The 24,529-nt window shown below is 44.8% G+C and overlaps 2 protein-coding genes across 5 annotated transcripts in view; one reads left to right on the top strand and one right to left on the bottom strand.

The window, feature by feature from the left end:
* Positions 1-24,529, top strand: part of Dock2 (dedicator of cytokinesis 2) — a 416,864-nt gene that overhangs the window by 235,430 nt on the left and 156,905 nt on the right. The gene's annotated exons all lie outside the window — the stretch shown is intronic.
* Insyn2b (inhibitory synaptic factor family member 2B) overlaps positions 1-24,529 on the bottom strand; it is a 108,861-nt gene that overhangs the window by 18,171 nt on the left and 66,161 nt on the right. For all 4 annotated transcript variants that reach the window (XM_031350587.1, XM_031350585.1, XM_031350588.1 and 1 more), the window contains one exon: positions 593-2,845. In XM_031350587.1, the coding sequence (XP_031206447.1) occupies positions 593-1,938 (1,346 nt within the window). In that variant the 5' untranslated portion in view covers positions 1,939-2,845. The remainder of the gene's footprint in view (positions 1-592; positions 2,846-24,529) is intronic.

Genomic DNA, 24,529 nt, shown 5'->3' with positions numbered 1-24,529 from the left:
TTTTCCTGCTTGTGGTCCTGAAAGGAATTTGCTAGTCAGTAGCAGATTAATATGGAAACCCCTGATCCCTATGCTTGATGGTTCTGTCATCCCAGTCTCCTAAGGTCTCTAGGTTGATTCTTAGTAGCCATTGCCAGCTGGTTACTTTCTTTCCAACTTGGTTTGAGGAGCTTCAACCATTGCTTTTCTGTAGGTGTTTAGAGACTTTCTAGATGGAAGGACAGTCTACACATCAACAAATACTGCCTGTTGCTCCACATACCAGGACTGAGCCCACCACTCGGGACAGCAGGCTGTGGCTTCTCTCAGAAGTGCAGCCTCATTTTCATGTAACTGGTTGCTCAGTGGAGAGAAGCCTTGCTTGGTGGACCCCGTAAGTCTTTCCTGGAAACACACACATAAAACTAAAGGGACATGTGTGAGCTCGCTCAGAGGGCAGGAAGGCCCTGCTTGCTATCATCCCTCTATCAGTTATCAACTAGACCCTCATCTTTATAAACACCATTTTTTTGAGATGTTGCTTTCTTACTCTGTCCCTTCCTAGAAAACGACTTGGCTCAGTGGTTTTTCAATGTAAAGAAATTCACCTTACCCTTCAGTGAGAGCGCGAGCTTTCTCCAGATCTTGAATCACATTCAATAGGACTTTAATTTTCTCTTGGTTTGAGTGCAGCGATTCCTCTACCGATTGCAGCCGGCCTTGGAGATCACAGAGCTCTCCCTGTACCAGGTGACTGTGATTTCTTGCACCTACCTCCCTGCTGCTCTGAGCTCTGTCCTCCTGCCTTGGAACTGATGAAAGTAGGCGCTCCCTTCCAACACTGGTCTGAAGCTCTGGGGTGTCTGACTGGCTGGGGAGCTTTGTCACATGTTCCCAGCACACAGGGACAGATTTGGATGCGCTGCTACTTTTGAGTGACTCCAGGTCCTGGTGATTGTCGCTCGATGCTGAGCAATCAGAAGCTCTTCCTAGGTGGACTGGCTGGCTATGGGAGCCTGGCTCGGGCGAGCTGTGAGTCCGTGGTGGTGAGGGAACACACATCTTCTTTGACTGAGATAATGGAAGGCCAATGTCTTTGTCATCAGGGTTGTCTTTGGGCAAAAGCAATTCGGGTGTGAGTTTTTCTGTGCCTAGGATATTGTTGGCACTGCTATTGGTATTTGAGCAGGGGGGCACTCTCTCCAGATCTGACGTCATTGCTCTTTGCCCATCCCCTGGACACGTAGAGATCAGTGCAGGTATGGGGTTGCTCTCTTCAGCTGAGCTTTCTGGGCTGAAAGCAGACTCTCTAGCTTCCCAGGATGGACTGTGACAAATATCATCTGGAACCTGAATGGCAGCTGTCGCTTTCTCTGAGGACATCCAAGGCCCAGATTCTAAGCAGAAGCTGACAGGCCCATTGCTTTGCACCTTGGGCATCCTGGGGAGAAATGGATGGGGGATTTTGAGCCTTCGAGGACCATCCTCAAGATGCTGAGCCAGCCTCAGGAAGGCAAGGTCAGAGGACACAATATCCTGTTCAGATAGGTTGCCGTTGACCTGGATGGCACTTGGGGACGCTGTTGGCATTTCCGCCAGGGACTTGCTAGTCGTGAGTTTCTTCCTTTTGAAAACTGGGAAATGCTTCCTGAGACTGGGGGAGGTCTGGATAGAGATGCTGCGGAAGCCCCCTGCCTTGTGGGACCTGGGAAAAGAGAGCGAGTAGGCGGCAGGATGGTGGTGCCTGGAGACTGGCGTCTTCCCCATTCCACCTGGGTCTTCCGGGGTTTGGGTGTGGACCTCCGTCACGCCAGTTGGATTCTTATTGTTGCCATCTTCCTTGAAGCGCACTTGCTGCGATTTGCTCCGGCGGTGGTGCGGTTGTTTCACAAGCTCCACAGACTCAAGGCTGCTTCGCTTTAGGAGCACGGGCCTCACTTTCATACTTTGCTGGGCCATGGAGCCTCACTGAGAAAAAGAACCACACACTTGTCCTGGGCACATCTCCCTTAGGTCTTTAGAGCAGTGTCTAATGATGGAGACAAGGAGGCTGGCCAAGCACGATGTAGTAGTTCTCTCTTCTTAATACAGGAAGCCCTGTCGGCCATTCCCAGCCTGACTGGTCTACTCAGGAGCTGTCTGGAGTGCTTCCCCCGCAGTTGAAATATTATGCCACTGTAGTCCTAACCGCTGAACAGATCATCAGTGAGTTAGGCTAATTATGAAACATCTGACCTACCAAGAGAACCGATGGGCTCATCCATCAGTGGATTCCAAGGAGCAGTTCTGATCCTAGAAGTTCTCTGCCTTGCGCAAAAAGACAATAAATGTACCATTTGGTGGATACTGCCACACTCAGAATGTGTGAACTCCAAGAGGAACCTGCTATCTCTAGACCATATGGCTGCTTTCCCCAGAGCATTGATTCGCAGTGCAAGGCTATGGGAACCTTAAATACATCTTCTTGTAGTAGCACGGAAATAGGCAGAGTAAGAGTTGACCTGGGGCTCTCCTGCTTTGATGGTACATGATGTTCCTAAGGGAACTTCTCCACTGATGTCAATCAGAAATTTCTCCGTTGGGGCCATTATTTTCTTCTGTGCTGCTTCTCTGTGTTTCAGTGAGGGAAACTCAACTCCTCACATAGCCTCACCAAAGCCAGAAAGGGATGAAAAGGACAGAACGGAGGCATGGGGGAGACTCAGAAGGCTGGGCTCTGTGTTTCAGTCTTGGCTGAAATCCACATATGGGGAGTGAGCCACATCTGTAGCCTTTATTTGGAGGTGTTCAGCTGAGAACTATGGTCACTGCATCAATGGGATCAGCGCTGGAGACCAGACAGCCTTTCTGAGCAATGAGGAAGTGCCTGCAGAGGGAGACACTAAAGTCACCAAGTTCTAACCTCTTAGCAGAGCTTCCTTTGAGTGAGAGTTGACTGCCATTACCGCCATCTCTCAGTCCCCATAGTGAGTAAGGTGCCCTTGAGGTGCAGGGCCTCCAAACAAAATGCCTGTCTACCTAAACCAATTCCTCTCCCTTCAGTCATCACCCAGCCAACTCTGTCTGTGAATACCCACCTAAAATAGCACGTCTTTAAGGAGCCATGACAAGGACTTCCTCCTTAGCTCTATCCCTAATGCTTGAACACTTTAGGACCTCCGTCTGAGATTTCCATGACAGTATTTTCATTGCACCTTTTTTTTTTTTTTGATAACCCCAGAGAGACAGACAGATTTAGTCCTTCCATCGATGATTGGTTAAGCAAGCTATGTGACATCCAACATGTGAAATACTACTCAACAATAAAAAAGAAGAAAATATTGGCATACATCACCCAGACAGAGTAGTTAAAAACAAGATGGTCTCAAAAGATTGCTTTGCACGATTCCATTTGCACAGGCTTCTTGAAATTAAAACAGAATTTTAATAGACAGTGTATTAATGACTGCTGGGGAGTTGGAATGAGGAAAAGTGGCTATGGATATAAAATGATATCACAAGAGATCCCTACTATCGCATCCTTTGGGATACAAGTCCAGCTGTCATTAAATAATCATTTGTGTGCACACTTGCTTAATGTGTATGCTCATTACCCTGTAACTAGAGAGGATGCAGCCGGAGCTTTTTCATTCTGTGCTTGGGTTTCCAGCCCTCCTTGGGCCTCTCTGTAGGTGCTTTATGAACATGTACTGAAAGAGTGGATGGCTGTGTGAAGGGTGGATCCACAGAAAGCAGAGGAGAGCCTGAGCACAGGCGGGGCAGGTAGAGGTCCCAGGTGCTCTGCATGGACAAGAGAACCCATGGCTTCTCCCAGCTATGACTGACATTTACTTAAGGACACAGTTCTTCTCTAACATCTTCATTTTTATTGCTTTCAAGGAGATAAATGTGCACAAAATTCTCCGAGGAGCCTGTTCCTTGCAAGAATAACAGCCACCATTTATTGAATACTTATTTTTACCATGCCGAGGGCTTTCTACACATTAATCATAACAGCTTCCATTTAAGGAGTAGCCACTAATGTGACAGGTGCAGTGCCAGGCACTTTGTAAGTCTGAACTCAGTGGCTCTTCACCAAACCCCTATATACATGGGCTCTCTTCCTCCCATTTTACAGTTGAGGACACTGAGGCTCAGAAAGGTTCAGCAACAATGTCTAAAGATAAACAGCTAGTGGTAGAGCCAGAATCGGATCCTAAACTATATAGCTCCCAACTTTGACTCTTTAATACCACCACCACTGTCTTTCCAGTAGAGAATCATCTCATTTAACCCTTACAACAGATGGATGGGGTATCATCCCAACTGACGAGAAAACCCAAGGCTCATTGAAGGTCACAAAAGTATCTGATTCTGAGTATCTGCAGTTTCAAGTCAGGAAGCTTTGGCTCTGTCCTCCTGGTGTCTGCTGGGTGTGTGGACAAATGCTGGCAGTGATTTGAAAAATTGCTGAGAGATGTGATGGACTGTCCTGACCTAGCCTTGTCAGAACAAAGTGAGCCAGAGAGATAGGGAGTAATGTGTGTTTATAGCCCGCCTGGGTCTACCAAGAGATCTCCCTTCCCAGCACTTGGAGATGTTAGAAAGAGTGGTGTCTGTGTGGTACCACATCTTACTGAGCAGACACAAACTCTTGACTTCTGTAGCAATAGTTCTTGCTCCTGACATTGGCAACACACTCAATTCTCCCTACCTGGGGGTTCCTGTATAAGAAGTGGGATACAGCCTTCACTTTCCCCCTGGTCTTCAGCTTTCTCAGGAATTGCTAGATAATGCCATGACCATCTTGGGCTTCCCTTTGTCTTGAGAGAGTTCACCTGTCCCCTGCTCCTGGGCATCAGCATATATGTGGCTGGTCCCAAAAAGGATTAAAGTCGATTTGAGATGCTGCCATAAAGCTTTTGAAATTAACCACTTTCCTATTCTAAGTGTACTTTAGCCCCTATTTCTTACTCACTAAAAGATTTCCCTTTTTTTATTGTTATCTGTAAAATGGTCTGACAGCCACTGATAAGTTCATGACGTGACATTGGCAAGTAGCTAAGCTCACAGCCAAGCAGACAGGAAGTGACCAGCAGGAAGAGCAAGTGTTCTTTCTGTTGCTCGTATTATCTGCCTGCTACCATGTCTTTTTGAGGATCCTAGGGACTGTGTAACTGTGTATGCTTGCAGGGAGAAGGATTGTAGCTTGCAGCCATCCATATCCATAGGACTCTGTATTTCACACATGGGTAAACCACCTCCTTCAGCTTTCCCAGAGCTGTAGAGGTAGGTTTAAGAAAGAGTGAACAGTTTTGAAGAATTGTCACCACGTGGCTCGCTCACTGGTCTAAAAATCAGGCGAGTTTCTGACCATGCCATTGCCTTGTGACTCCCCAGGGTGATGACCCCATCATTCTTCGTGGCTCACCAACCAACAGCTTTAAAGTCAGTTCCAAGGTTCCTTGACTTTGCATAGACTTTCTAGGTCCAGTTGAATCTAGAAGTACGATCCTTTCGTGAATAAGTCTCTGTGCCCTGCTAAGCCTACCTGGATATCTGTGGCGACAGGAAACTTGCAGCTTGTTTCATAGCCGTTGAATTATTGAATGTTTATAGTAACGAATGTGTGTTGAAAAGGTATGTAGCTAAATGCTGTGTGTGCAATTGGTCCTAAATCCTTGATATGACCTTCTGTACATGATGCTCATCTCGTAAAGTGAGCAAGTATGATGAGATGACCATCACATGCCTGAACCCACGCATCTTTGACTCTTCATCTTGAAGTTCATAGCTAATACCTCCTGGTGCCTTCTTCTACAGGACATATTGTCTAAAAACCCTTTACTTTTCATTACAACTTCAACTCCTGGAACGGTACCTCATCCAAACTGGGACTGGATTTTGTTAGTGTCTAGCGACCATTGATTATATGCCAGACATTGTGACGTGTGTTTTTCGTTTACTTTCTGAGCCCTCCTGACACCCTTAGGGGAAGATAATATTGTTTCCTCATTTTATAAGTGTGGACACAGAGAGACAGAAGTGTTAGTACTTTGCCCCAAGTTGTCACCTGAAGAGTGACAGAGCCGGCTCTTTAGCTTAAGGACTGACTCTGGAGCATGGACTCCTAAGTGCTGGGCCTTACTGCCTTACCTTCTCCGGGTCTTGAATCATTCCGCACAGAGCCTGCAGCAGCTTTTAAACTCTACTGTCTCCTTAAAGCCAGCTGTTCTGATTTCAGCTCTTTCCCCTGGAAAGCTATGCCCCTTTAGAACTTTTCGTTTGACCTTTAAATATAGTTGATTTCCTATTTGTAAAGATATCATGGGCTTATTATAAAAATTCAAATAAAGTAAGCATTTATAAAAAGGAAGAAGAAAATCACTGGATACCTTACCTCTCAGAGCCACCATGCACCACCCCTTTGGATGGGTCTATTGTTTGCATCAATACAAACAGTGCAGTGGGTGTGCATGCTGTTTGTACGGATACAAGGATGGACAGAAGGCCTTCCGTTCCTCGAACCTGGAGAAAGTGTCACATCGTGCCTCCCAGATTTCTGCTCTCCTTCTATCTAGTGGTAGGGCTCTGTTTGTAGTGCCCTGATCTCTTTAAATAATCTCCATTTGATGATATTTAGATGTTTCTAAGTACTTGGTACTATTGATGCCATAAGGAACATGTTTTCTGTGTGAACCTTGGCACATTTGTCTAATTATCTCCTTGGAATAAATTATTAGAAGAATCAGTAGATGAAAATAACTATATTTAACACTGTTGAAGTTATCAGTTTATAGCTTAGCCTTCTGGAGAGTCTTGTGCATTTAGACCCTTAATGTTGTGTCCAGGAGGCTCTTTCACCAACACCTCTGCCCCTATGCCTGGGCAGTTCCTAATAACTGTTTTCTTTTATCATTGCTAATAAAGGACAGGAATGCTATATCTCATTCTTGGATGAAAGTTATTTTAAATGGACATTTTTAACATTTTTTAACAAATTATTTTTAATTACATATCTGTAGGAGGGTGTTCGTGTGAGTGCACTGTGTGAGAAATCCAAAAGAGTATCATATCAGATCCCGTAGAGCTGGAGTTACTGGCAGTTGTGAGAAAGCCGAACCAGGGGCTGGCAACCGAACTTGAGTCCTCTACAAGAACAGCAAGTGCTCTTAAAAGCTGAGCCATCTCTCCAGACCTACATTTGTTTTTGTTTTAAGTTTGATTTTTATTTTGAATTATGGAGATTTAAATTTTTCTGCCCTACTCTTTTGTTTGGTACAGATAAAAACCAAGAACTTGAAACTGAATATCAGAGTCATTAAGCAAATGTGAAAGTTCTGTGTTCTAGATGGAGCCTGGAAGTTTAGGAAACTCTTTCAGTGAGACACAACTTTGTGTTCCAACTCCTGTGTCTCCAGCCTCCTCTGGGCCCTTTTTCCTGGGGCATTCACCTGGCTGAAAGACGCAGTCCTCTGGAGGACTTAAGTCTCATGGGCTCTCGGCTGTACTAATTGGTGGGGAGTTCCTTTGGTCTTGGTGGTTAGTGCTCAATTAATAACCTGGCTAAAGTCCAGAATCGCTCCCCAGAGAGATCTAGCAGCTTGCTGAATGCCTGCAGGCTGGGAGTCAGAGCCGATCTTTGCAATAGTTTCTAGTATTCCCCTTGATTATTGACTTACAGAACATAAACTAACTGTTTATATTCCAACTATGTCTTTCACCCACACCAGAGGCCCTCAGAGAGTCAGTCAGCGTCCATCTGTCTGACAGACACGGCTGCCAAAGACGCCTCTGTGAACTGCAAACCCTAGGCTTCCTCTGCCTCTCCAGCTCTTTGTTCTGGAGTGCATGTGTGTGACACTATAAAGTGTTAGGTGCATAAGCTTTGACTCATGATTGGCTTGGCCCAGAACAAGTGAATTGGCCTATATAAAATTTCTCAGAATTGTGATGTATGAAAGAGATAGTCAAGGTGGTCAGTAGCTCAACACTATCTCATTAGATAGAATGCAAATAAAGACGTGAGATGTTTATAAGTGGGTCTTGGGCCTTCTGCCTCCACTGACAGGAGGGAACATCTTAAAGTGGTGTTCCCAGGAACCATACCTGTCCCTTTGTCACCTCCATGCTTCACACACTTTGGTATGTCCTTGCTTCCTTGTAGTGTCATTCTCTTCCAACTCTCTGCCTCTTCAGCTAGACTAGAGGCTCCCTGAGATGACCTGACAGTCTACACTGAATCTTTGCCCCTGGATTAGCACAGAGAAGATCTTCAGTGAATTTTCATAGAACCACACTGAATTTAATCACATATCATCTAACTTGCCTTGCCTGTAATAAATGAAAATTTTTATTTAAGAGATGAGATCTTGCTATGTTGTTCCAGCTCCCCCTTGACTTCCTGCTTCAAAGCAGCTGTAACTCCATGCACATGCTACGGCATCCACTGTAAAATGTTCTATAGTTAGCATGACATCGATATTTGCATCCTTATTTAATCAAGAGCAAATTTGATTTCAGGTTGAACTTGGTCAAAGTTGGGGGCCTGTGATAGGTGTGTACTCTAATGGTCATGATGCAGACTCTGAAGAAGACTAAGCCCACATCCCTACTGCAGCAGGAGATGAGATTCTATAACGCCACCAAGGGATGGAATGGGCTCCTGAAAAGCGGTACCAAACCAAATGTGACACAGAATTGTAGGTGACTGGAGGAAAGATCTGCCTCATTTCATGTATCTTTAACTATCAGGACATTGTCCTTTGTTAGTTGGGTTTTAGACTTTGGCCTTAGGACCAAATAGTAAACATTTTCACTCTGCTCCCCTGAGTTCTGTTTAAGCCATCCATGTCTGTAAGGGAGGGAAGAAAGAAGTGATGGGTGATTTGTAGACAATGTCTGTGGTTTTGTTTACTGCACATTTATTCACAAAACAGGTGGTGGAATGGTAGCCGCAGCCCATGGGTTGCCAATCCCCATTTTATATACTGAGAAGCCATTGGTGAGTTTTGATCAGGAGGTTCTTCATCCTATTCTTCTCCTTTCCCTTCCTGTACTTAGAGTCAGCAACCTCCCTTACCATGTATGCCATGTCTTATAACAAAGCATTTCCAAATCTCATGTAATCCCTACTAGGAAGCTGGCAAGCATTGTTTCTCATTTGGAGATTAGATGACATATCCTAAGTCTCAGGAATAGGATTTGATCTTACTATAAGCCTTAAGACTTCAGGTCTCCTTTAGTTTGTAAAACAAGGTCTATTTGTTGGTCATGATGCAGACTCTGAAGAAGAATAAGCCCACATCCCTACTGCAGCAGGAGATGAGATCCTATAATGCCATGTTGGTCTTGTTTTCCTACTAAGGAGGAAGACATGTTCTAATGCAGTCTCTGAAGTCTGAGGCACAGTTCTGAGTCTTTGGAAGGTCCTTCACAGTCACTATTGATCATTGGCCTCTGGGTCCTTGAATTCAGCATCTATTCCCTTCCATTTGTGTGCACTTAATTGCTTGGTCAAATCTGTTGGCAGGTGTTACTGCACTATTACCTAAAATCAAAGAGTTAATGCGATGGTCCACATTTTTAAAAATATTTCCAATTTGGAGATTTCCCAGATTGGGAACTTTTTTTTCAATAAGCCTTCTCAAAGAGGCACATGTGTATTTTGGGTCTATCTAAACCTGCATTTCCCTCAAAATGCTCAAGAAACAAAACAAAACAAAATGAAACAAACAAAACAAAAACTAACTCAACACCAAAAGCAGAATTAGTTTCTGGAAGATAAAGTTAAGATCCAAAATTGTATGTGTTCTATATCAAAAGACCCTAGCTTATGTTTACAGTGATCACAGAATTTGTTTTCATTTTCCTCTCTGCCACATTGGACTTTCCCACACAGTGCCAGCTGCTTATCCTCAAGTCTCCTTCCTCTCCTATCTGCACCACCCTGAGAATCAGTTCCATTAGTGCTCATCTTATTCTCTGCCTTCCTTTTGGCTCAAGAGTGTTCTCCACACAGTACAATCAGATCACAGCAGCCACTCTATACAACCCTGCCAAGATGGTGTCCCACTGCACTTCAGATCAATCAAAGCTCTTCCTGTGGACTTCAAGTTCCACAGTCCCCTGACTCTGCTGTGCTCCTGATTGCTTCTCACAGTGTACCACTCTTCCCAGGCTCTCTGTAACCTCATTCTCCTAGTCCTAGGATACTAGGAGAGTCACTCTCTCCATCTGCCTTTCACCTTTGACCCTGATTCTAACTGATCTCTCACTCATCTTCCAAGGCTGGCCCTATAATGCAAAGCTTTGGCTTCAAGGCTGTCAGACCCAGGATGTTCTCTCCTACCCCTTTCTACCTCCCAAGTCCCTCTGTATAATGGGCACTCTCTTTATAACTTGTTTATTAATTCATTTGATATCTACTAGCCCTGTTCATGGTAGACGTCTCCTTAGGAGTTTGACAATTGGATGATTTCTCATAGACAAAAGTCTTCAATGGCTAGTGTAATCTTGGTAATGAAACAGAGAACTTTAAATTTTAGAACCTGTGAGAGTCGTATTCACTAATTCACAAATCTCTCTTAGTAGTGGAATCATTTTTCCAAATGCAAACTTAAGTAATATTTCAATATCTGCAGCAGAATGAATTTAGAGCTGTTCTAGGAAAAGCAGGGAATCTCAGGGACCTCCCCCAGTCACTCTGAGCCTCACTCTAGTATCTAGATTGCCCAAGAAAATTAAGCCTAAAAACTCCCAAGACAATCCTCTTTGTTTTATAGATGTGCAAACTGAGTCTCCAAGCTGTTCCACTGTACTTGGAAGTACCTTGATTTACAGCAGTGTGGCTGATGTGTATACTAGGCAGTATGGCTCCTGGCAGGTCACAGGAGCTCAAGTGGAGTGACTCATGTGGCATGCCAAGGCTTCAGCATCCTGCCCTTCCCCTGGAGCCGTGACCTTCTTCTAGGCTTGTGGAACCAGACTGTGGGAGAAGACTGGCTCCCTGTGCCTTAGAGAGCAGGTCACTTGTGTCATTATTTTCCCAGCACTGTAGGCCACTAACTATGTTCATCAAAGAAACCAGGAAAGAAAATACCACCTTACCCTTCATTTTTATTCTTCTTCCTCTCCTTCATCAAGCATTTAAAAAATAAACAAAATGCTTCAGGCACATGAAACAGCAGTAAGCTAGTGTAATGAGCCCCATGAGCTGAATGAACATAGCTCATGTTAAGACATCAAACACCACAGATCCAGCCCAAGTCCTCCTTTCACCCTGTCCTCTCTATTTGAACTCCCTCTTTCTCCCTATCCCCTATTTGTCCCCACTGTACAATTCTTCATCTCTCTCTCCAGCTCCACCTTCTCCCCTCTCCTCACCTGTGCTTTTCTATATGCCAACTCTCAACTTCCTTTTTCCACACCCTTCCTTTCTTCCTTCCTTCCTCCTCCTCCTCCTCCTCCACCTCCTCCTCCTCCTCCTCCTCCTCCTCTCCTTCCTCCTTTTCTTTCTTCCTTTTCCCCTTTATAGCCACTTTTCCCATCCTTTCCTCCTGCATTTTTAATAAGTGTTTTGGGGTCAGTAATTAATCCTTCTGAATATTCTTTGTCAAGGGTGTACGAGGTCATGGGGGTAGTGAGGAGCACAGTTAGCATCTCTTGGGATTACCACCTTGTGGGGCTTGGGATAGCAGCCACACGGGAATTTTGCCCTGGCCCAAAGTGTCCCAGCAAGATGCATTGCCTGCTCATGTTGGTATTTCCAAAAGGTCACCTCCACTTTGGTCTCTCAAAGGGAAAAGCTTTACAGCCATTGGAACACCTGCAGCCATTGGGTCCAGTGTCCTCTCATCTATGAAAAAGCACTGTCTTAATATTATTGAGCTTGTGTGGTATTTAGAGTTCCTCCCGGGAGCTTTCTTGGTATTTCCAGATGCAATTCTGCCCCATCACATGACTGGGGATACTTTCTTACTGTTTTCTTAGGTTATATCACTTTATCTTTAATTTGACTCTGATTTATTCTTTATGTGACCACAAGCTGGAGGAGCTGCCTGCTCCTACAAATAGAAGAATTCAGAAACTTTGGAAGAGCAGCTGTTAGATGAGTGTGGGCATTAGTGAGTGACAGTGTCCTACTTTCCTTCCTTCCTCTCCAAAGACGAGTAAGCAATGGGCTTACATTACTCAAAATAAGATCAATGTTTAGGGGCATACACCTCCTGTTTTCATGGGAGGTAGGGCAGGGTCCAGTTGTGTCAAAGGAGGCTGGAAACTCTTCCTACGCCTCAGGACCATTTTCTTAGGGTTTGTGAGACCTAAGACTGTTTCCCTATTAATTACCCTTGTTTGTATTTAGTAGTCTCTCCTATACATTGTCTAAATGACATCTTCCATTCCAAAAGATCCTTTGCTCCTATGTTGGCAGGCATATGTGCCCGATTAACACCTTAGACCTTGGACTGAATCCAGAAACCCCTTGTTCCTCAATAGGTTTGATGATGTTCTCAAAACATTCAAAGGAGGCTCATATCTGTCTTCCTTCAAGGTCTTACAAACCAGGCCCCATCTGTGCCATTTTGCAGCTGAGAAAACTGTAATGATAGAAAAGATTTGACCAAAATGTCTGTCAGGAGCATGAGAGACACAAAATGTGATTGGATCTGGGAACTTCCGTGGGAGCTGGAGGAAGCTGAGGATGTGGAAGACTCAGCAGAAAGGCTGCACTGGGCTCTGAATGGACCCTTCCCCCTGACAAACAACCACTGTAACCTTCTGCAGAGACACAGCAAGCAGCCATGCATTCTGCACTGCGCCCTCCACTGTGGTACTGCAGAGTGCTACCAGGAATGGCAACAATTTCTCTCTCCTCTGGATCCCTGCCTACACTGCAGAATTTTCACAAGAGGAAGGAAGGTGGGAATTTATGGTCAGAGCTCATCCCAGAAGCACAGAGAATTCAGGGCAGCCAGCAGTTGGCAGAAGCCCAGGGCTCTGGTGTCGTTTAGGGGCCACACTTTGTTTCTGAGAGAGCCAATAGTGTGCCTGTTACCACATGTGCCACAGAGCAGATGCTGAACATAGTAGCTGCTGTTCATGCCACTGGTGTGTGCTAGACCTGAATCTGAAAGGCTGTATTGAGAGCTTTGGCTAACCTCAAATACCAGTCAGAGCAGTAAGGAAATGAAGCCTCAGAGGAGAGGGCTGCTATGGGTGTCCCTACTTTTGTTGTTTGTGAGGAATCAAGAATATCTCTATCTTCTTTTGATCTGTTTCCTTCTCTCTCTCTCTCTCTTCTTCTCTCTCTCTCTCTCTCTATCTATCTTTATATCTCTCTGCCTCTGTCTCTCTGTCTCTCTTCCTGTCTCTCTGTCTCTCTGTGTCTCTGTGTCTCTGTCTCTGTCTGTCTCTGTCTGTGTCTCTGTCTGTGTCTGTGTCTCTGTCTGTCTGTCTGTCTGTCTGTCTGTCTGTCTGTCTGTCTCTCTCTCTCTCTCTCTCACTACTTCCTAGTCTTCTGTCAGGTGCCATTTGGGAGAGGTTAAGGCTTTCCTGGAGGCCCACCATGTTTTGTCCTAAGATGGGTGAGCTCTGAGAGGCAAGATCCCAAGAGACTTCATCTCAGGATTGCTTCTTGCTACTGATATTCTTTTTCCTGTCACTGTTACACAGTCTAATGATTCTTAGGCATTAGCCTACCCTATTGGGCAGATTTCCTGCAGATCAACATAAAGATTAACTTCCATGCATTAATGCTATTATGAATTCCTGGTTTAATTCAAATAATTTTAGGAAGAACATTTTAAGAGATGATTTTAGTTGTTTTGCCAAAAGGATATAATAAAGTTAGAATCAAGAATAGAATGTTCCCACTTTTCCTAAAATAGTAGATGAAGGCCGAATAATAAGAAATACAATGAGCATTCACAATTATACTAAAAAGACAACTAAGCTTGGGACAAATTTGTGATCAAGGAAAAGCATTCATTCTAGGTCAGATCCAAGGATGAAGCTACAGGTGTGCACTCTAATAAAGCAAGGCCATGCGAAACTGTGGCTTTGAACTTATAATGAAACGCTGCTTTGAACTTAATATCAACATTGCTCTTTAACTCCCCTTTTATGTAATAGTTTATCTATGAGGTGATGCTCTAAAGAAGTTTTGTCTAAGAAGGTATAAGAGGGCCAGAGAGAAGGGATAAAGTGTGGCATCTGTGGCTCTGCCCCATCCACCAAATGTATGTATGTTTGTATATGTATGTTTGCCATGTGTAGGTATATGTGTATGTATGTAAGTATGCAAGAACTCTTGTGGACCTGATAAGACAAGTAGTCAGACCTGGCCAGAGTGTGTATGCGTATGAATGTGTGTGTGTGTGTGTGTGTGTGTGTGTGTGTTGCCTGCATAGAACATTTTCTTTCTTTTCTTCTCTTTTCTTCCTAGCTCATGAAGAGTTAATGAGTCCGAGCTTCTCACCTGGCCAAGGCAATACAGACAGGAACTCCAACAATTAACCCCTTACTTAGTCCCCTGCTGCCACCAGCAGGAATAATTACCAAATGTCCATCTGTCTGTCTATCTAAACTTACACTTCTGAGTTAAAAGAGTGCAGAGTTTCACGCTGGGCATTCTTGTCAGCCCGAGATAATTAATTAATTAATTTTGTTCTGTCAATGGTATTGACCCCATAAATTGCCAACTCACAGTCACCAGTACCCCATCTGTTATCAGCATGACCCCAATCGCCCCCACCCCAATTCTCTGCCCCTCCAGAGAGAAGCAGTGCTGGGCAGGCTCTCTCTTCTCTGCTAGCTGAAATGACTTCCCACTGTGGGACATGTTCTCTGTGCTAGTTTAGAAGAGAAGTCCCACTTGTCTTTCATGTGAATCACAGATGGCAAGGCCCTTTCTATTTATCTCTTGCATAATGGGTCCAAGATGTTTGTATAATAACAAGGATGCCATCTTTGGGTCAAACTGCATGTTTTTAAAACCCTTATATTTAAACCTCTCGCCTCCTCCTATCCCCATCTTCTTGCAAAAAGAAGATCATGTGAGCTGAGCAAGCCAGGCAGTGGCTACTGTCAGAAGTCTAGGACAGCCCCAAGGACAGGAGATGCAGAAAGGCTTGACATGCTGCTGACCTATCTGGGGATGGAGGGTAGGTGTTCCTCTCTTCTAACCATCCAGACCCACCTGACTGCTTTCTACCTTGACTGGTGTGTAGGATATCAACCTGCTGGTGTGTCTTGATCTTTCTCTCTACCTTTGGCAATAGTAATACACGCCTTGTAGCCCTTCAGTGTTTACCACCCTAGTCAGCCACCACGGGCCTTCACCTTTCCTCTATCTCTCTAGTTGCATCAATTACCCTACATGCAACCCATCTCCTTGAGTGACAACCTCTGACTAACTTGGTGAGGTTTGTCCCCGAGGAGGCAGTCCTGTGCTTACACCACACCTTGCAGAGTGGCTCGGGATAAGTCTGCTTGCATCTCTTGGCTTAGCTTCCTCATTTGGCTCCCAGAAGCAGTGTCTGGCACACAGTAGGCTGTGAAAACTGTCAGCTCGCTTCCTTTCTTCCTATCTGGCACACAGTAGGCTGTGAAAACTGATAGCTCGCTTCCTTTCTTCCTATCTTCTGGCCTAGGAATTGTCCCTTGTGTCCTGTCATCTCAGCCCCACCCGACTTGTGTTGCCTCAGTAGGGACTTTAAAACGGGTGATTCTGGATTGAGCCAGGTGGTGGCGGCTACCTGCCACAGTTCCAGCTAGGCTGTTGGCTGGGGATGGCCTCTCTGTTTCTTGGAGCTGATCTGAGCCTACTGACTACCTAGGGACACAGAAATTGGCAGGCGATCCCAGCACTCTGGACAGATGGTGGAAAAGCCAGACACCATGGCTGCTGGGCAGTACATCAATGATAAGCTACTCTAGCAGCTCAAAGCAGCCTTCTCTAGAGGGAGATCCAGACTCTCTTGTGTCCAGATCTACTGTGAATGGCTTCCTTCATCTGAACTACCAAGTACCCCTAAAATACAGCAGAGGTCTAAGGGTTTAGGTGGTGAAGCCCAAAGGGCAAAAATCTTTGTTCTGAACACCAACTACCTAGGATTGCATGCTGGCTCTGCTGATTTATACCCATTTTGGAGGGTAACTTGCTTAAGCTCCCTGTGCTTTGATTTTCTCATCTTGATACGTGGCTAAGACTATTTCCTCAGAACCCACCAGAGAGCTTTAAACAAGGTGTTATACCCATAAAGCCTTCAGAATAGTACCCATCGGGTCAGAAGCGCTTAATACATGTTAGTGGCTCTCTTCACTATTCTTGGTGGCATTGTCTTCAGGATCTTTGGGAGACAAACAACCAAGAGTTCTCTTCCCGTCTGTAAAGTACACAGAAGTGGACGTGTAAGATCACTTAGTAGAAAACACAAATTAAAACCCAAAATGATTGGTATATGACTGGAGATAGGAAGTAAGAAATGAAGTTGGAAAGAAGCATAAAATTTGGTATGATCTTCCTAGTAAGGCAAGTAAGGGAAGAAACATTCGTACCATACCTCAGTTCTGTGAAGCATATTCTACAATTAGGAAAAGTAGCCTTCTTTTGTGACCTTGAGGTTTGAGAGCTATCATCCTAAGTTTTCATAGATCTAAGGTTTCAGGCCCAAACTCTGACAGAAAGAGTTTTGAGGAGGGATCAGAGGAAGGACCAGAGTGACAGTAAATGAAGGAATATGAATTCTGTCACTCAGCTTCGAGCAAAGGGAAGATGACCAGGAACAGGGAGGAAGGTTGCACTGTAATGTCTCCAGAGACCCAGCAGGCTGAAGGCTGAGAGCCATAGAGGTCAAATGGAATTCCAGCAAAAACAAAATGTCTCCCAGTGATGATCCAGCACCAGCCCATGGCAGCTAGAGTCCCATCTTTGCAAGCCTTTCTCTGAAAGGCAGGGCCATGGGAGGATGCCCAACGTGCTGTCCAGGAGCATGGAGATACATTTTCCCTCTCTCTTCTTTTGTTCTCCCTAGGCCTAAGGGAGAGAGGAACACATCTTCCACCCTTGAGTGTGGATTCCCATCTTTGACGAAAACCATTCATTACAGAGAAGCCCTCTTAGAGACCAAGGAAAAGGCTGTCTAAATCTTTTTCTACCGTACTTTAAAAATTATTATTCATAATGAAATACACCAAGGTCGACAGCACAGTTGGAGAAGCAGTCTCCAGTGAGACGTGATAACATTACCTGCTGCCCACCTGCTGATGTGTTGCTTCTCCCATGAGTCCTGAATGCTGGCAGCATCTGTTTCAGGTCTGCTATTATTTGGGACTTCCCAGACAAGTGTGATCTCAGGGCTCTCATGATCCTATCCTAGCTCTGCTGTACCCAGGCATACACTAACTGGTCTGGCATCACCTCCGTCACAGGCTTCCTCATGGGCAGAGCTATTCCTCACACAGCATTATGTGCTCAGTGCCTATGTGCTACTAGGCCCATGGCAGACAGAATTGCCATGTTTTTAGGAGCAGGTTTGGAGGCCTAATTTGACCTCTAGCTGTCATTTACTAGGTCTTTGGCCTTGGCCAACCTATTACAATTTTTCAAGACTCTGTTTTCTTCTTTGTAAAATGGGATTTAAAGGAGTTCCAACACATGGCAGGCGCGCGCGCGCACACACACACACACACACACATTGAGCTAAATGAGACAACGAAAATTAAACTTTCAGCATGGAATTTGTCTTATCTATTCCATTAGGAGTCAGCAAACTGTTTCTTTCAGGGGTTGAGGTCATAAACATCTGTAGTTTTGTAGGCCTTGTGCTGTCTGTCGGAACTTCCATGGTAGCATGAAAGCCCAGGACAAAATGTCAATGAATGAACACAGAATGTTTCAATAAAACTTTATCAATCAAGCAAGTAGCCATGGTTCTGGATAATAGGCCATGATTCCCCAATGCAAAACAGAAATGAGCGGCCATGAGGGTGAGGGGAAAAGCAAATGGTGTTAGAATGGTGGTTTCATCAAAAGCACCTGGAATTTTAGAGCTAGATAAAGTAGGTCTGGGTTCAAACCTGGTCTAAGTAAATCCTGTGGGTTTTCTGAGTTTCAGTTTACTACAACCTGTAATTCATGAAGTCTTTGTCCCAAGAGGCTGATGTGTGGGTTAGAAGAGGAGGCATGGTGCTAGGTATTTAGCGACATCTCAAACGCATTAGTATGATGGTGACGATGACATTAAAGTCAACTGAGCCGCAGCTTACTCGTTCCTCAAAGCAACAATGTGGCTACTTCTGCAGAGGCAGAGTGATGGATCCTGAGGGGATCATCTCTTTCATTTGGCACAGGCAGGCAGTGGGGGGCGGCAGACCCCTGACCATTCCACAGCCACAAGCCAACCTACTCACCAGTAACTTAGAATTCCCACAAACCATCAGCACCAAAGCAGACAGAGCAGAGAGATGACTGCAAGTCAGAAACCAGCCTCAGCATTTCCCCTCGCTGTCCTCAAGTGGATCTGAGCCTGGCAAGGTCGAAAGGTCAGTCTTAGAGAATATGAATTTTTGTCTCGGGCTGTGCAGAGCTGCTTGGTGAGAGCTTTAAAGCAGCCCCAGGAAGCCCCTGGGTGCAGCATTGCTTTGTTTGTTATTAGTGTCCTGGAAACGGAGCTGTCCACATTGCACATTTTGTTAGAGGATGATTATTGCTGTCAGAGGTGAGGCTCCCAGTGTCCCTTAGGGGTACAGAAAGGCTGCCTGGTGAATGTGTGTACCCAGTGTTCAGACAGCAGCGTCTGTCAGTCTATCTGCCTCTATAGACTCAAGAATATTTTTGTTGTTATTGTTGGTTGGTTGTTTTATTTTTTTAACACTTTCTTTGCCTTGAATATTTCATGGGAGAAAAATGGATTCTTGGAGTCCTAATTAACGCCAGCAAGCCTGTGTCCTGATCATGTACTAAATGGCATTGCTTTTTGCTTTTGTAGTCTCCCTTTACTAAAATCATGAGATTCTCACTTTTTTTTTTCTATCAAGGGCTCCAATATTAAACCCACAATTTCATTTTTCCCTTTCTTCCTCTTTGCTATCTTTTTTGCTCCCCTCCATGAATCTCCCATTATGTGCCAAATACTATACTGGGCATCATCAAAAACAACTTTCAGTTCATGAGAGGGGGAGCATAGGGTGATAGGCAGGGTAGTGAGAGGCTGGTCTGAAAGAAGTCATGAGGTCATGGTGCTGTGCATGTCCTCTGCTGGGTCCCCACACTTGCTTATGTGTCACCATTCCCCACCCTGCCTGATGGAGGGCAAAGCTCGCCTGAGACTGAAGAACGGGACAAGTTTGAGAGGCAAACTGAGAAGGATGCAGCAAGTCCAGAGGGATCCCTTCCACACGGATGAAAAATGGAGAGAGCATCCTTCCACATGAACTTGGTGTTTGGGGTGGGACTGAGGGAAGTGACAAATGTCTAGAGAAACCTGGCTGGTGTGGGGCCTGGCATGAAGGACTCTGTAGGTTAAATAGGTCTTGTGAAACTCCTCAAAGTTTCTGAAAACTGAGGTTAAACCATACACAGAGGAAGCAGGCTTGCATCTCAAGTTTCTTGGCCCTCTGCTGTAATTATGTTAAGAGCATTGTCTGCTTGATCCACTGCTACCAAATAAAAACTGATAAGCACTATCCCATGCCTTTGATGAGTGAACTTATAGAATAAACCATTTTGACTCAGTATGTAAATGTTGATACCTACTATGTCTCAAAGCATTGAGTTGGGGAGAGGGGTCAGGAGGCATTAACCAAAGAGGATATTGACAGTAAAAAAAATAAGAATGTTTCCTCTTATTACTGAATTTTAGACAGAACGTGATCTGGAATTGAATTGCAATAAAACAGCAAACAATAGCCAGCCAATTGTAGATTATCCATTTGTCTAGTACTGCATCCCATCTTGGAATGCTTCCAATAAGCCACTCGGTCATGGTCCTGCCCAGTATGTGACTGTAGACTCTGCTAAGTGTTATGACAAAGAAAATGGAGTCCTGTGAGAATATAACAACAAATATGACTTACACTGGGTACATGAGTGACAGCTGCTCACGGGAGAAGAGTGGGCATTGCTTGATGAGGGAAGAAGAAGATCTCCAGACAGAGAAACCCTGGAAACACCACTCCAGGCAGGAGAGGATTTTGGTATCTGTAGCAGTTAGCAGAAGGTGAGGGGGGATTGGAGCACAGAGTTCAGAAGAGTTTTGTGGGAATAGTAATGTTTGACCCAAAGACCATGGATGATTCATTCATTCAATCAATCAATCAATCAGTCAATCAGTCAATCAATAAGAAAGCAAGCAAGACAAGAAGATGACATCAAGAGTTTTAAGTAGTGTTAGTAGGGGGAAACATGTAGGATAGGAGGGTATTATATTTGTCCTGTAAAATGATCTTTCTGGTTATGCTGAGAAAAACAAACCAGATGGGCAAAGGTGAAATGGTGGCAAGTTGGTGAGCTGAATAGTGAAGACAGTAAGAATTGAATATCTCTAGAGAAATAGTTTGGGCAGGCTAGTTAAATCGCTCAGAGGGTAAAGGGGCTTGCTGCCAAGCCCTGTGACCTGAGTTCAATCCCTGGGACCCACATAGTAAAAGGAGAGTGCCAACTCCACACATGTATTCTCTGACCTCCATATGTGTGCTGTGGCACATGTCCTCTTCCTCCCCAGATAAATAAGTAAAAAGATGAGGGTAAGGTTAGAAATAGGTTAGCTGTTCATGGTGATGCTGGAGAGGAAGATATAGAATAGAGAAATGACTTTGATATTCATCGCTTTGGGAAGCAGCCTTCTGAGTCACTTAGCGCTTAGTGTCAAGTAGTCTGTAGACTATGTGGGGCCAGACCTTCTTGGCTGTTGTAATATGATGTGGCTGCCATGTTTGCTTCCATCTGTTGGGGTGGAAGACACACTCTTCTGTATGGGGGTTTGGGGGCAGTTTCCCCACTCTAGGGCTTGGAATACAAATGATGTGCACCGTACCACCTCGGGTGCACACTGCATTAGGGGAGGTACTAGAATGCCCATGTGGCCCATCTTTCAATGCCAGAGGAACCACGGGCTGGAATCTGAACATCTGAATCTGCAGTGGTTGTACCAATGTGAGAACTACCATCCACAACTATGAAAGCACCAGAAACTGTAGGCTAGCATAAGCCTGATATCCTGGCTGTCATTCTAACTGCTACTCCAAAGAAGGGCTTCCCCTAGAATCAGCACAGGAGTAGGTCAGTGTCACTGGGCATGTTTTCACTGAGGACTAAGGGTGCTGCCCACATCCTCACAACCATTGTGACCCCTTCTCAGAGAAGTGGGGACTCTGCCAAGCTCCTAGCACAGCAAGTGACACAGCAGGGTTTAAGGCAGGGACTTGTAGTCCACAATACTTGGTGTGTGGTTATATAGCAAGAGGCTACCAGTCACTCCAGGCAGGCCACTCCCGTAGCTCTCTGAAAGGGGAAGTCTTAACTTGAGATAAGTAGAAAGTCCTACATCCCCCTGGCTCTGTGGGATACACACTACCAAGTTTCCAGCAGGCCATCTAGATGTGATGCTCTGTGTCTGTTTAGTACAGGAGAGGCCACTACTTTTGCTCTTTAAATCCCTCTGGAAATCCTTTCTGAGCATCCTAGGTCTGTAGGCAAGCTCAGACAATCCTCCATTGCGGTAAGGGCCTGCATTAATAATGAGTGGTAGGAGTGGAAGGGCTAAGAGAATTCATGGACCCAGCAGGTCTCTATGATACCTTGTGATGGTGTGAGTATAAGAGGCTGGAGGAGGCATTTCCATAAAAGGGACCTGGAGAGCAAGGCAGGTGGATAGGAGTTAGCTTGCTGCTAAGGAGCAGGGAGGAGGGAAATCACTTCAGGTAACGATAGGTATGAAGGCCTTCAGGGGTGTGTGTGTGTGTGTGTGTGTGTGTGTGTGTGTGTGTACATATGATGTATATATATCATAAATGTATGTATATATGTGTGTGTACATATGTGCATGTATATGTATATATACATATGACATATGTATATATATAGACCTCAAATGAAGACCCACTTTAAGGGCTAAAAGGGCAGTGTGGGTGGAGCCTTAAGGAAAGCCCAATGTCCTCTGGAGCATTTGTAGGATAGGAGGCAAAGGGGAAACCTTCCGGGTATGTATGGTGGAATGTATGGTGGTATGGATGGTGGTATGGATGGTGGTATGGATGGTGGTATAGATGGTGGCCTGTATGGTGGCCTGTATGGTGGTATGGATGGTGGTATGGATGGTGGTATGTATCCTCAGTTTCTTTCTTTGGTTGCAGGGATACTGACTTAAGTAAGTATTCTTCCCCCAAACCGATAGTATAGGTGGGAAATCACTAGCCAAGATCACAGGTTTGTAGAATGCTGAAGAATTCAGGAGCCCCTCAATTTCTACTTTCTCATTTGTAAGAAGACATCCCGTTCAGTGTCTCTGTCTAGTGAAGTTTCCTCTATTGATTGAGAAGAGCCCCTTCATTTAAATACTCTGCTAGATACTGGGAGGAGTCGCCACTCACTGAACAGATTGACCACCTCAGAATTTCAGTCGGCAGTGCTGTACAGAGGAGCTGGGTGTCAGGTGTATTAACCCCCACATCACTCTGAATTGGGAGTATCTCTATATGGGAGTGTTTCTGCAGAAGACCATGGAGCTTTACAATTGCTCCCCAACAAAGGCAATTCATTATTAAGGAAGAAAAATGGCCTCTGGGACCAGGTAGACTCAAGTCTGAATCCCGACTCTACCATTTTCTGATGAGCCACTGAACTTCCCCAGGCCTCAGTTACTCATTTGCAGTGTTAAAATACCAACTGAAATCTTCTCACTGGGTTGTAGGACAAAATGAAATGAGGACATACAAGATGTAGGCATGTATGTTTTTCTATGGTGTGTTTAGTAAGAGCTCTGAACCCACAAACTTTCAGAATAACAGCAGGAACTTCAGCCATGTGATTGGTTGAAATCTAGGTCCAATCTAACCAAAGCCAATACTTCTTTGAAAGAAGCTAGAACTTGGTGTGATATGTACAAGCCTTTAAATGTTGGTAACAGTTTAGTTTTTACATCACGTGGGGGGCAACCTGAACCAATCTGAAAGCTGTCCTTTGTTACCTCTGGATTTTCCTTTCTGCAAAGAGCTGGTTTAAACCTGGGTCCTAGGTATGAATAGTCCAGGGTTGTTAACAAAGATGAGGGACTGCAGGCTGTGCTGGGCTGAAAGCAATGAATTGCCCTCGTCCTCTGGAGCAATATCATTTACTTATCAGGCCCTGGGTATAAGCTTGTGGGATATCTACAAGCCACCTGAAATTGAGTATAGCAGGTTAAGTGTCATAGTAGTGTCCCATGAAGGTAGCCAACACAATGCTGGCATCTACATTTAGGAATTCCAAGCCATTCAGTGCTCATTCCAGCTGTTGCTTTTATTTGAATATGCAACATTCCCTCCCCGCCCCGCCCCCAACATGAGTAGATTCGTGGTTTTGAATGCTTAGTACCTGGGTGGTGGCATTATTTGGGAAAATTCTAGAAACTTAGGAGAAAGGGGCAGGCTGGAAAAAGTAGGTCACTGGGGATGCTGTCTTTGGAAGTCTATTATCTCTGCCTGCTTCCTGTCTTGCTGTCTCCTGCACCGTAGGGAAAGTTATCCTCAGCCACAGGTCCCTCCTGCCATGGCGCTTTGATCTTCAAATGTCTATTGACTCCTCTGAAAACATGAGCCCAAACGAATACTTTCTCCCTTAAGTTGCTTTGAACAGGTACTTGGTTATCACAGTAACACTAAAGTAATTAATGTAGCAGTGATTGGCAGCCTAGATTGGCTCCTCTGTCCTTTTGGGACTTAAATAAAATGAGAAGGCTTCGGGGCAAATTACAACAAGCAGGAAGTTATCACATACTGGCAAAGGAACATCTAAACAGCCATTCAAAGAGTCATATTAATTTATCAGAGGGCATGTGCCTAAGCTAGTATTTGAGCTGGGACCAGCTAGTGCTAAATCACACTAACGAGGTCAGGCACTCCTGGCTAGCTTGTTTTTTTGCTGTCAGAAACAATTGAGAAGCATTCCTGCCTATTTAAGCTCATCCTGGAAGGCTGCAGGGGAGTAGGTGAGACCACTGGGCAGCTCTCACCTACTACTCAGGGAAAATGTGCTCAGGGTGCTGAGAAAACTAATGCTATGCAGAGGGAAATGAGACCATCAAGGAATGCATCCTGAATCCTTTGCAGAGGCAGGCATTGCCCTGCTGAGTAAGAAGAACTTGGCAGTGAGCAGAGCAGTTCCTGTTCTCACCAAGCTATGACCTGTTAAAGTCCTGCAGATGGAAAGATGAACACCCAGAACACCCAACATGTAAAGATTGAGAAGTTACCATTTAAATAGAGCAAAAGACATAGCTAGGAAGGGATCTGAGACCCAGGCATGCTGGCTGCGCAAGTGTTTCTGGCGTTCCTTTTTTTTCTTTTTTCGGCTTTTTTTTTTTTTTTTTTT

The sequence above is a fragment of the Mastomys coucha genome, unplaced genomic scaffold (assembly GCF_008632895.1).
Source record: "Mastomys coucha isolate ucsf_1 unplaced genomic scaffold, UCSF_Mcou_1 pScaffold5, whole genome shotgun sequence".
NCBI lineage: Eukaryota > Metazoa > Chordata > Mammalia > Rodentia > Muridae > Mastomys > Mastomys coucha.
This window is presented reverse-complemented; position numbering and strand designations above follow the sequence as displayed.